The sequence below is a fragment of the Pogona vitticeps genome, chromosome 8 (genome assembly GCF_051106095.1).
Source record: "Pogona vitticeps strain Pit_001003342236 chromosome 8, PviZW2.1, whole genome shotgun sequence".
In the NCBI taxonomy this organism is placed as follows: Eukaryota; Metazoa; Chordata; class Lepidosauria; order Squamata; family Agamidae; genus Pogona; species Pogona vitticeps.
Genome location: NC_135790.1, coordinates 74,054 through 86,558, shown reverse-complemented (window position 1 = coordinate 86,558; position 12,505 = coordinate 74,054). Strand labels below are relative to the sequence as shown.

General features: G+C 46.9%; 1 protein-coding gene across 1 annotated transcript; it reads left to right on the top strand.

Annotated features, from left to right (window-relative positions):
* The first annotated feature begins 3,496 nt into the window (after window positions 1-3,496).
* Window positions 3,497-7,586, top strand: LOC144584164 (uncharacterized). Its single transcript, XM_078379687.1, has 4 exons — window positions 3,497-3,503; window positions 5,998-6,150; window positions 7,066-7,169; window positions 7,429-7,586. Exons 1-4 carry the CDS (start codon window positions 3,497-3,499, stop codon window positions 7,492-7,494), a joined length of 330 nt encoding a protein of 109 aa, XP_078235813.1. The 3' UTR covers window positions 7,495-7,586.
* Window positions 7,587-12,505: the final 4,919 nt, after the last annotated feature.

The window sequence follows — 12,505 nt, the reverse complement described above, 5'->3', positions numbered from 1 at the left end:
GATGCCTTAAAAGGTCAGAGGCCTTTTTGCCAATTGGGGTATGGATCACCCTCTGTCTATGTAGACATGTGCTCATGCACATTGCTCATGCACATTGCTCATACACATTGCTGATTTGACTGCTTAGGAAGAAACCATTGCTCAGTGACAGAATTCATGCTTTGCATGCAGAACACCTCAAATTCAACCACCAGTTCAAAGGATCAAGGAGCATGTTGGGTAGAAGGAAACATAATACGTTGTGCCTATTTTGAGAGTCAGTGTGTCATAGCTGGCTAGAGTGGCAGACTAAGATTCAGGAGGCCTGGGCTGAGCCATGGAAACTCATGTGTGAGGGGATGGCCATGGGAAAACTACTCCTTGAATATCTCACATACTTTGAAAGCCCTACTAGGGTCACCCTAAGTCAGTTCTTTGGACATCTTTTGAAAGATGTTAATGTTTAAATGATAAGACTCTGCAAGCAGAAGGTCCTGGTTGATTAATTATGTTCTGTGACTCAGCAACATCAAGTTAACCATTTTCTTCCATTTCTGCTCTAGGCTCACAGTGCTTTCAGGCTACAATCTTCTGAAGGGCAAAGTCTTCTGCAATTTTAAAGATTATTCTCTGATAGGCTCCAACTCATTCACAGATTCACATTATGGTGCAAATGGTACACAGCTCATGGTACCCAGAAGTGACTGGTGAGCAGAATGTATAATTCACCACTATGCCTGGTACCAGGCAGAAGTTTTCAGTTTAACACATGTAAGACAATTTATATGGGAAGAGGCCCACATCCTGAAGGAACAAAACATGGGTACATCTTTACTCAGAAGATATTGAGCTAATCCAGTTGAGGGCCAGTGGCTGTGACACATGGCTGCCACTTACATCTTTTATCTGAGAATCTTGTGTTGATAGAGAAGGTGCATGCTATTTTGTCTGCTATAACTCTGTTTTGAATTATTGGTTTATCTGCTCTCACATTGTTTTTGTGACTCGTAACAGCCTTTCTTGTTCAGCCATATTGAAATATTTCCCACTTTGCTACCCATAGTCCTTTAACTGGAGCTATTTGGGCTGAAGCTGGTAGATGCTCTACTACTCAAGACTGTGGCTTTCCAAACAAGCACATTTTTCATACCTTCTTATACCACAGAAGCAAGAATACATCTCTGCACTTCTGCGCTTGCACTGTCCCACTCATTTTTTATTTTTTACTTTAGTTCTGATGCAGCGTAGAAGTGGGTTAATTTTTAGATATTGAGTTTCTCTTTCTCTCCCAACTGTCAAAACAAGATTGCATAATCAGGACATTAGCCTTCCTAAGAGCTCGGATATGAACTCTGCTTCAAAAAGCAAGAGCACACAATTGCTAGTTTATTCTCACAGGAGGCATCTTGTATATTAGCTTATAGACCAAAGAGAAAAGAACTTGTATATTAAGGCCTCCAGGTTTAATTTTGATACCAGCTCAGCAGGACACCTTTTTATCCAAGAAAACAGAAAGAGCCAGGGTAGGGTAGATGAGAGCCATGGGACCTCTCTCCTCTAAGTTACTTTCTGCCAAACCAAATGCTTTAGTGGGAAGACCACAAAGAAGGCAGGAACATAATAGCATATGAGCCCCATCCCCCCCAGTCAGTTAATCATTAAGGTGCCACAACATTTTTGTCTTCTTTATTTTCTTTTCTTTTCTTTTTGCCTCATATGTTAGCACGGATTAACATGGCTACTTCAGTGAAGTGGATTTTGTTCAGAATATTCTATCTGTGCTTATTTCTAACGTTATCCAGTTCCCCAAAGTAGTACGTAACTCTCTTGCATTACTATGAGCCTCCCGGGAAATTGACTGCAGATGGGTGAGGGAGGGAGGCCAGAGAGCATGACAGGAGGGAAAGTCAAGGCAGGTGCAAGCGACACTGACACTCTTTTTTACTACCAGAGGTGTGTCTCTGTCTTCCCACTCCCTGATGTCCATGGGAACAAGGAGGGAGGTGCACGGCTCAGCTGAGGAGGGCCGGATTTAATTCTATGCATCATTAAGTAGTCCTCTCACAGCAGTGTCCTCCTATACATCATCCAGGCTGAGTGCCCTGCAAACTGACATTACATTAGTGTCTGGAAATGAATTTCTTTTTATAGGGAAATTGCAAATCCACCAAGAAGAAGGAAGAGAAAAAGGAGAAAACCCTTTAAAATCAATTATTGTGCATTTATGAGTATTGCTATTTCCCAATTCCCATCCTCTTCCATAACACTTCTATGATTGATGCAAAAGAGCATTTTACACTTAGCAAAATATGAAAATCTCCATGGTGAGGCCATAATTAGTCTGTTGCCATGAGAAATGAAAAAGAGTCACAAGATCTGGTGGTATTAGAGGCATTTTGAGGAGGGAGTCCCTTGGTGGACTCCTGGGTTTCCTTTCCCCTGGATCCCACCCGTCGTCACACTCTGCATGACCACGGTGCTCTCTCTCTCTCGCTCTCTCCCCACCTACAGTCTCTGGAGCACAAGAACCTTGTTCTCCGCCATCGTCTTCTCGGAAACCTTGTTGGCAGCATGCAGCAGAGGACGGCTTGAATTTCTAAGGGCGTTCAAAAGGCGACGGCCAACTGTAATTCTCCTGTATCCTCACCCCCACCCCTTTAAGTCTTAAATTAAGGGATCTTCAAAAAGAGCTGCCTCGCATGAAAACAATGGATCAGGGGAGTGGGTGCTCTTTTCTTGCCGTGGAAATCACTGAACCCACAGAAGAGGAGTCCCACCTGGTTGTTGTTGTTGTTGTTAATGTTTTCTGTTATTATTTCTCTTTTACGAGCTGTAGCCCACTGAGACTAGTTCTGTGACACTAACAGGAGCGGGATACAAACTGATTAAATAAATAAATAAAACTAATCTGTTTCTTAATATTCCAGTAAAATGTGTTCTTTAAAGTACGTTCATTGCCGGCTGGTCTTACATCTGAACTCGCATGCGTAAATTTTCCTGATGAACGGGCGAAGGGGCTGCCAAAAAACCTGAAACTTCTTACCCCCCGCTTGCATTCTCTTTGTGTGAGTGCATGTGTTACTTTTTAGACTTCAGGAAACGGCTTTGGGACCATGAGTTTCTTCTCTTATTTTTATTTATTTATTTATTTATTTATTTATTTATTTATTTATTTATTTATTTATTTATTTATTTATTTATTTATTTATTTATTATGCCTCCCACTCTACCCAAAGGTCTCTGGGCGGCTTACAACAATTAAAATTCAATACAATAAAATATAAAATGGATAAAATACAATTAAAATGCGATTAAAATACAATTAAAATTGCCATCATAAAGACCCACAGCTACGGGACGTGGACAACGGTAAAGAAGATCCAGGCGCAGACATTTGGTAGCTTTCCATTTAAACAGTGTACCAATTAAACAGCCGCCTAGAGTGGTTGAAATGACCAGATAGGCGGGGTATAAATAGAATAAAGAAATAAAGAAAGAAATTGCCGCCTGTTACAGCATGGACAGTAGGGCAAAAAGAAATAATAATAATAAGAAGAACAATAACAATAACTGCAACAATAATAATCATTTATAACTATATTTATTTATTACCGTTTCATGCAGTAATCTTATTAAGGCACACAAATATTTTAATTTAAAGAATGGACACTCAGTTCAAATGAGAAATTACAGATATCTAAAACCACCTTTACAAGTGGCTGATAAAGGAGAAAAGGGGAGGGGGGTTACTAATAAAAAGCAGGTGAAATAGACAAGCACCGAAAGTTCATTGAATTGCAGTCGTCCTCTTGAACGTTGGGAGACGAACCAGGAAAAAAAGACACGAGGAGGTTTCCTCCTCCCCAGTCCCTGGGAGAGCGAGGCGCCCTTCCTTTTCTTCCTCCACCTCCACCTCGTCCTCCTCCTCCTCCTCCTCGGTCCCTCTCAGGATATGACCCCCCCCCGCCATGGAGCAGGAGCCGTTTAGGAGCCGAGCTTTTAATTCCCACAGCCGGGAAGCCTTGGGGGGTGTTTGAAATGGCTAGGGTCCTCCGGCATGAGGCTGCCAGCAGAGGGAGCCGAGAAGTGGCCGGCCAAGGGAGTAGTGGCACCGTCTAGCACGCTTGGACTCAGAGGGCCTTTCATGCTGACGTTCTAGCCTTCCGAACTCACAGGGCAGGTCTTCAGGGCCCGCCTCTTCCTGCAGGTCGCCATGGGGACCTTCTAGCCCTTTGCACTCGGAGAGCAGGTCCTCCGGGCCCGCCTCTTCCTGTCGCGTCGCCATGGAGCCGCTCCCAGCCAATGGAAATCAGAGGGCAGGTCTTCAGGGCCCGCCTCTTCCTACAGGTCGCCCTGGGGACCTTCTAGCCCTTTGCACTCGGAGAGCAGGTCCTCTGTTGTTGTTGTTGTTTAGTCGTTTAGTCGTGTCCGACTCTTCGTGACCCCATGGACCAGAGCACGCCAGGCCCTCCTGTCTTCTACTGCCTCCCGGAGTTGTGTCAGGTTCATGTTGGTTGCTTCGCAGACACTGTCCAGCCATCTCATCCTTGGTCGTCCCCTTCTCCTCTTGCCGTCACACTTTCCCAACATCAGGGTCTTTTCCAGGGAGTCTTTTCTTCTCATTAGATGGCCAAAGTACTGGAGCCTCAGCTTCAGGATCTGTCCTTCCAGTGAGCACTCAGGGTTGATTTCCTTTAGAACTGATAGGTTTGTTCTCCTTGCAGTCCAGGGGACTCTCAAGAGCCTCCTCCAGCACCACAATTCAAAGGCATCAATTCTTCGGCGGTCTGCTTTCTTTATGGTCCAGCTCTCACTTCCATACATCACGACAGGAAAAACCATAGCTTTGACTATTCGGACTTTTGTTGGCAAGGTGATGTCTCTGCTTTTCAAGATGCTGTCCAGATTTGTCATCGCTTTCCTCCCAAGAAGAAGGCGCCTTTTAATTTCAGGGCTGCTGTCTCCATCTGCAGTGATCATGGAGCCCAGGAAGATAAAATTTGACACTGCCTCCATATCTTCCCCTTCTATTTCCCAGGAGGTGATGGGACCAGTGGCCATGATCTTAGTTTTTTTGATGTTGAGTTTCAGACCGTTTTTTGCACTCTCCTCTTTCACTCTCATTACAAGGTTCTTTAATTCCTCCTCACTTTCTGCCATCAGAGTGGTATCATCTGCATATCGGAGGTTGTTGATATTTCTTCCGGCAATCTTAATTCCGGCTTGGGTTTCTTCCAGTCCAGCCTTCCGCATGATGTATTCTGCATATAAGTTAAATAAGCTGGGGGACAATATACAGCCTTGCCGTACTCCTTTCCCAATTTTGAACCACTCAGTTGTTCCATGACCAGTTCTAACTGTTGCTTCCTGTCCCACATATAGGTTTCTCAGGAGACAGATAAAGTGGTCAGGCACTCCCATTTCTTTAAGAACTTGCCATAGTTTGCTATGGTCCACACAGTCAAAGGCTTTCGCATAGTCAATGAAGCAGAAGTAGATATTTTTCTGGAACTCTCTGGCTTTCTCCATAATCCAGCGCAAGTTAGCAATTTGGTCTCGAGTTCCTCTGCCTCTTCGGAATCCAGCTTGTACTTCTGGGAGTTCTCGGTCCACATACTGCTGAAGCCTACCTTGTAGGATTTTGAGCATAACCTTGCTAGCGTGCGAAATGAGTGCAATTGTACGGTAGTTGGAGCATTCTTTGGCACTGCCTTTCTTTGGGATTGGGATGTAGACTGATCTTTTCCAATCCTCTGGCCACTGTTGAGTTTTCCAAACTTGCTGGCATATTGAATGTAGCACCTTAACAGCATCATCTTTCAAGATTTTAAATAGTTCAACTGGAATGCCATCACCTCCACTGGCCTTGTTGTTAGCCAGGCTTTCTAAGGCCCACTTGACTTCGCTCTCCAGGATGTCTGGCTCAAGGTCAGCAACTACATTGTCTGGGTTGTCCGGGATATCCTCTGGGCCCGCCCCTTCCTGTCGCGTTGCCATGGCGACGCTGGGACGCTAAAGGCCGGTGCGTCACGCTTTTCCTTCCCCACCGTGTCTCCCCATTATTTGTCCGGCCTGCCCCTGCGGCACCCAAAGGCTGTTCCGGCTGCAAGGCCGGTGGCAGGCCCGGCCTGCGGTGGACGCTGCCCCGCTCCTACCGGGGACGGCGGCTGGGTAAGGAGGCCCGTGGGGGAGGGTGGGGTGACTGCTGGGACCCTTCTCCCCCAACCCATGATGGGCTTTGTAGTCCTTCAGGAGATGAATCTGATCCAAGGTGGGAAAGGCGGTCTTCGGGATTTTTCAAGTTTCGGGGCATGTGCAGAGTTACAGTTGGTCTCCTCCCCATGAGGCTGGCCCTTAAGGAAAGGATTAAAGGGGGTCTGGGTGGATTTCGCTCCCTCCCTCTGCCTCCAAACCCCATAGGAAATTCAGGGCGGGACTCGGCCTTGTACTCGTCTCCCTCACTTTTCACTGCATTAAAATATTTGAAGTGTTTCATGGTTGTTTCTTTTATTTATTTTTTACCTATGTAAGTATGCACGCATGTATTTATTGATGCATGTGTTGGTTTGTTGGTTTGTTTGTTTATTTATTTGTTCTGCAATTTATATAGCACCCATCTGGCAGCCAAGGCCTCTCTGGCCCGTTTGTTTGCGTTGCGATTGCGTTGCGGCCTTGCAGTCGTCTCCCTCACTTTTCACTGCATTAAATTATTTGAAGTTCTTCATGGTTGTTTCTTTGATTTATTTTTTATGTATGTATGTAAGTATGCGTGCATGCATGTCTGTATTTATGTGTGCTTGTGTGTGTTATTTATTTATTTATTTATTTACTTATTGATTTATGTAATTTATATGGGGCCCATCTGTCAGCGAAGGCCTCTCTGGCCAGTTTATTTGCGTTGTGATTTTATTAATCCACCCTGGAGAGGAGAGGGAGCTGTCTTTTTCTTCCCACCCTCAAGGGGACCTGGGTTTGTGGCTGATTTCTAATGCTTTTAATTCCACCCCCTGGTCCCGCTTTTCTCCCCCTTCTCACAGCCGCTTGTACTTGTCATTTGGAATAACTGGATTTTCCTTTCCGAACCAGGTGTCGTTCTTTCAGTGAGCTCGTTCACGCGGATGCAGAGCTTCATCGTTCATTTGCGCCACCCTGCAACCTCGAGGAACGACCGGATCCAGAAAGGTCGGCGGGTAAGTGTGCAGGGGGCCGGCGGGATGGTAGGCATACCATGTGGGTCTGTCACGAGCCCCTCTGCCCCGTGACGGCCCTTGTAGTTGTTAACAGAGAAGAAAGGTGTGAAATAACCTTTCTGGGTAATTTTAACGCCCCTGGGCATGCACAGAGTTGCAGTTTTAAAACTTGCCGTTAGGATGGCCGGTTCAAAACAAAAAAGGATTAAGGCAGATGTGTGTACAGGTGCGTATGTCTCTCGTCCCTTTACGCCTGCAGGACATGGCGAGCTGTCTCCAGTCTCCCTCCCAGCTCGGGTTCGAGTCCCGAGGTGGAGATTCCTGAGGACTTCCATCTCCCCTTCTTTCCCGCCAAGGACGAGAGAAAGTGCAGTTCGGGGCTGAGTGCCGTGACCGTCTTCTTTGTGTTTCATGTAAGTTATTATTTTATTATTACTCCTCTTCTGGCTTTTATTGTGTCCTCCAGCGTGCACGGGGGGGGGAGCAGGGCCGAAGGAAGGTTGGAGGACCCTCTCGCCCTACGCCGTGATCTGGCAGGCAGAGGAGGCCTTTTCTTTTTCCCTGTTCAGGCTGGTGAATATGCAAAGGGGTTGCCAATAAAACCTGAAAATTCTCATTCCCCCCCCCTACCTGAATTCTCTTTTGTGTGAGCGCGTGTGTTACTTTTTAGACTTCAGGAAACGGCTTTGGGACCATGAGTTTCTTCTCTTATTTATTTATTTATTTATTTATTTATTTATTTATTTATTTATTTATTTATTTATTTATTTATTTATTTATTTAATATGCCTCCCACTCTACCCAAAGGTCTCTGGGCGGCTTACAACAATTAAAATTCAATACAATAAAATATAAAATGATTAAAATACAATTAAAATGCGATTAAAATAGAATTAAAATTGCCATCATAAAGACCCACAGCTACGGGACGTGGACAACGGTAAAGAAGATCCAGGCGCAGACATCTGGTAGCTTTCCAATTAAACAGTGTACCAATTAAACAGCCGCCTAGAGTGGTTGAAATGACCAGATAGGCGGGGTATAAATAGAATAAAGAAATAAAGAAAGAAATTGCCACCTGTTACAGCGTGGACAGTAGGGCAAAAAGCAATAATAATAATAATAAGAACAATAACAATAACTGCAACAATAATAATCATTTATAACTATATTTATTTATTACCGTTTCATGCAGTAATCTTATTAAGGCACACAAATATTTTAATTTAAAGAATGGACACTCAGTTCAAATGAGAAATTACAGATATCTAAAACCACCTTTACAAGTGGCTGATAAAGGAGAAAAGGGGAGGGGGGTTACTAATAAAAAGCAGGTGAAATAGACAAGCACCGAAAGTTCATTGAATTGCAGTCGTCCTCTTGAACGTTGGGAGACGAATCAGGAAAAAAAGACACGAGGAGGTTTCCTCCTCCCCAGTCCCTGGGAGAGCGAGGCGCCCTTCCTTTTCTTCCTCCACCTCCACCTCGTCCTCTTCCTCCTCCTCCTCCTCGGTCCCTCTCAGGATATGACCCCCCCCCATGGAGCAGGAGCCGTTTAGGAGCCGCGCTTTTAATTCCCACAGCCGGGAAGCCTGGGGGGGTGTTTGAAATGGCTAGGGTCCTCCGGCATGAGGCTGCCAGCAGAGGGAGCCGAGAAGTGGCCGGCCAAGGGAGTAGAGGCACCGTCTAGCACGCTTGGACTCAGAGGGCCTTTCATGCTGACGTTCTAGCCTTCAGAACTCACAGGGCAGGTCCTCCGGGCCCGCCTCTTCCTGTCGCGTCGCCATGGAGCCGCTCCCAGCCAATGGAAATCAGAGGGCAGGTCTTCAGGGCCTGCCTCTTCCTACAGGTCGCCCTGGGGACCTTCTAGCCCTTTGCACTCGGAGAGCAGGTCCTCTGGGCCCGCCCCTTCCTGTCGCGTTGCCATGGCGACGCTGGGACGCTAAAGGCCGGTGTGTCGCGCTTTTCCTTCCCCAACGTGTCTCCCCATTATTTGTCCGGCCTGCCCCTGCGGCACCCAAAGGCTGTTCCGGCTGCAAGGCCGGTGGCAGGCCCGGCCTGCGGTGGACGCTGCCCCGCTCCTACCGGGGACGGCGGCTGGGTAAGGAGGCCCGTGGGGGAGGGTGGGGTGACTGCTGGGACCCTTCTCCCCCAACCCATGATGGGCTTTGTAGTCCTTCAGGAGATGAATCTGATCCAAGGTGGGAAAGGCGGTCTTCGGGATTTTTCAAGTTTCGGGGCATGTGCAGAGTTACAGTTGGTCTCCTCCCCATGAGGCTGGCCCTTAAGGAAAGGATTAAAGGGGGTCTGGGTGGATTTCGCTCCCTCCCTCTGCCTCCAAACCCCATAGGAAATTCAGGGCGGGACTCGGCCTTGTACTCATCTCCCTCACTTTTCACTGCATTAAAATATTTGAAGTGTTTCATGGTTGTTTCTTTTATTTATTTTTTACGTATGTAAGTATGCACGCATGTATTTATTGATGCATGTGTTGGTTTGTTGGTTTGTTGGTTTATTTATTTGTTCTGCAATTTATATAGCACCCATCTGGCAGCCAAGGCCTCTCTGGCCCGTTTGTTTGCGTTGCGATTGCGTTGCGGCCTTGCAGTCGTCTCCCTCACTTTTCACTGCATTAAATTATTTGAAGTTCTTCATGGTTGTTTCTTTGATTTATTTTTAATGTATGCATGTAAGTATGCGTGCATGCATGTCTGTATTTATGTGTGCTTGTGTGTGTTATTTATTTATTTATTTATTTACTTACTGATTTATGTGATTTATATGGGGCCCATCTGTCAGCGAAGGCCTCTCTGGCCAGTTTATTTGCGTTGTGATTTTATTAATCCACCCTGGAGAGGAGAGGGAGCTGTCTTTTTCTTCCCACCCTCAAGGGGACCTGGGTTTGTGGCTGATTTCTACTGCTTTTAATTCCACCCCCTGGTCCCGCTTTTCTCCCCCTTCTCACAGCCGCTTGTACTTGTCATTTGGAATAACTGGATTTTCCCTTCCGAACCAGGTGTCGTTCTTTCAGCGAGCTCGTTCGCGCGGATGCAGAGCTTCATCGTTCCTTTGCGCCACCCTGCAACCTCGAGGAACGACCGGATCCAGAAAGGTCAGCGGGTAAGTGTGCAGGGGGCCGGCGGGATGGTAGGCATACCATGTGGATCTGTCACGAGCCCCTCTGCCCCGTGACGGCCCTTGTAGTTGTTAACAGAGAAGAAAGGTGTGAAATAACCTTTCTGGGTAATTTTAACGCCCCTGGGCATGCACAGAGTTGCAGTTTTAAAACTTGCCGTTAGGATGGCCGGTTCAAAACAAAAAAGGATTAAGGCAGATGTGTGTACAGGTGCGTATGTCTCTCGTCCCTTTACGCCTGCAGGACATGGCGAGCTGTCTCCAGTCTCCCTCCCAGCTCGGGTTCGAGTCCCGAGGTGGAGATTCCTGAGGACTTCCATCTCCCCTTCTTTCCCGCCAAGGACGAGAGAAAGTGCAGTTCGGGGCTGAGTGCCGTGACCGTCTTCTTTGTGTTTCATGTAAGTTATTATTTTATTATTACTCCTCTTCTGGCTTTTATTGTTCTTGTGTCCTCCAGCGTGCACAGGGGGGGGGGAGCAGGGCCGAAGGAAGGTTGGAGGACCCTCTCGCCCTACGCCGTGATCTGGCAGGCAGAGGAGGCCTTTTCTTTTTCCCTGTTCAGGCTGGTGAATATGCAAAGGGGTTGCCAATAAAACCTGAAAATTCTCATTCCCCCCCCCACCTGAATTCTCTTTTGTGTGAGCGCGTGTGTTACTTTTTAGACTTCAGGAAACGGCTTTGGGACCATGAGTTTCTTCTCTTATTTATTTATTTATTTATTTATTTATTTATTTATTTATTTATTTATTTATTTATTTATTTATTTATTTATTTATTTATTTAATATGCCTCCCACTCTACCCAAAGGTCTCTGGGCGGCTTACAACAATTAAAATTCAATACAATAAAATATAAAATGATTAAAATACAATTAAAATGCGATTAAAATAGAATTAAAATTGCCATCATAAAGACCCACAGCTACGGGACGTGGACAACGGTAAAGAAGATCCAGGCGCAGACATCTGGTAGCTTTCCAATTAAACAGTGTACCAATTAAACAGCCGCCTAGAGTGGTTGAAATGACCAGATAGGCGGGGTATAAATAGAATAAAGAAATAAAGAAAGAAATTGCCACCTGTTACAGCGTGGACAGTAGGGCAAAAAGGAATAATAATAATAAGAAGAACAATAACAATAACTGCAACAATAATAATCATTTATAACTATATTTATTTATTACCGTTTCATGCAGTAATCTTATTAAGGCACACAAATATTTTAATTTAAAGAAAGGACACTTAGTTCAAATGAGAAGTTACAGATATCTAAAACCACCTTTACAAGTGGCTGATAAAGGAGAAAAGGGGAGGGGGGTTACTAATAAAAAGCAGGTGAAATAGACAAGCACCGAAAGTTCATTGAATTGCAGTCGTCCTCTTGAACGTTGGGAGACGAACCAGGAAAAAAAGACACGAGGAGGTTTCCTCCTCCCCAGTCCCTGGGAGAGCGAGGCGCCCTTCCTTTTCTTCCTCCACCTCCACCTCGTCCTCCTCCTCCTCCTCCTCGGTCCCTCTCAGGATATGACCCCCCCCCCATGGAGCCGGAGCCGTTTAGGAGCCGCGCTTTTAATTCCCACAGCCGGGAAGCCTGGGGGGGTGTTTGAAATGGCTAGGGTCCTCCGGCATGAGGCTGCCAGCAGAGGGAGCCGAGAAGTGGCCGGCCAAGGGAGTAGAGGCACCGTCTAGCACGTTTGGACTCAGAGGGCCTTTCATGCTGACGTTCTAGCCTTCAGAACTCACAGGGCAGGTCCTCTGGGCCCGCCTCTTCCTGAAAGTCACCCTGGAGCCGTTCTAGCCTTCTGAAATCAGAGGGCAGGTCCTCCGGGCCCGCCTCTTCCTGTCGCGTCGCCATGGAGCCGCTCCCAGCCAATGGAAATCAGAGGGCAGGTCTTCAGGGCCCGCCTCTTCCTGCAGGTCGCCATGGGGACCTTCTAGCCCTTTGCACTCGGAGAGCAGGTCCTCTGGGCCCGCCCCTTCCTGTCACGTTGCCATGGCGACGCTGGGACGCTAAAGGCTGGTGCGTCGCGCTTTTCCTTCCCCAACGTGTCTCCCCATTATTTGTCCGGCCTGCCCCTGCGGCACCCAAAGGCTGTTCCGGCTGCAAGGCCGGTGGCAGGCCCGGCCTGCGGTGGACGCTGCCCCGCTCCTACCGGGGACGGCGGCTGGGTAAGGAGGCCCGTGGGGGAGGGTGGGGTGACT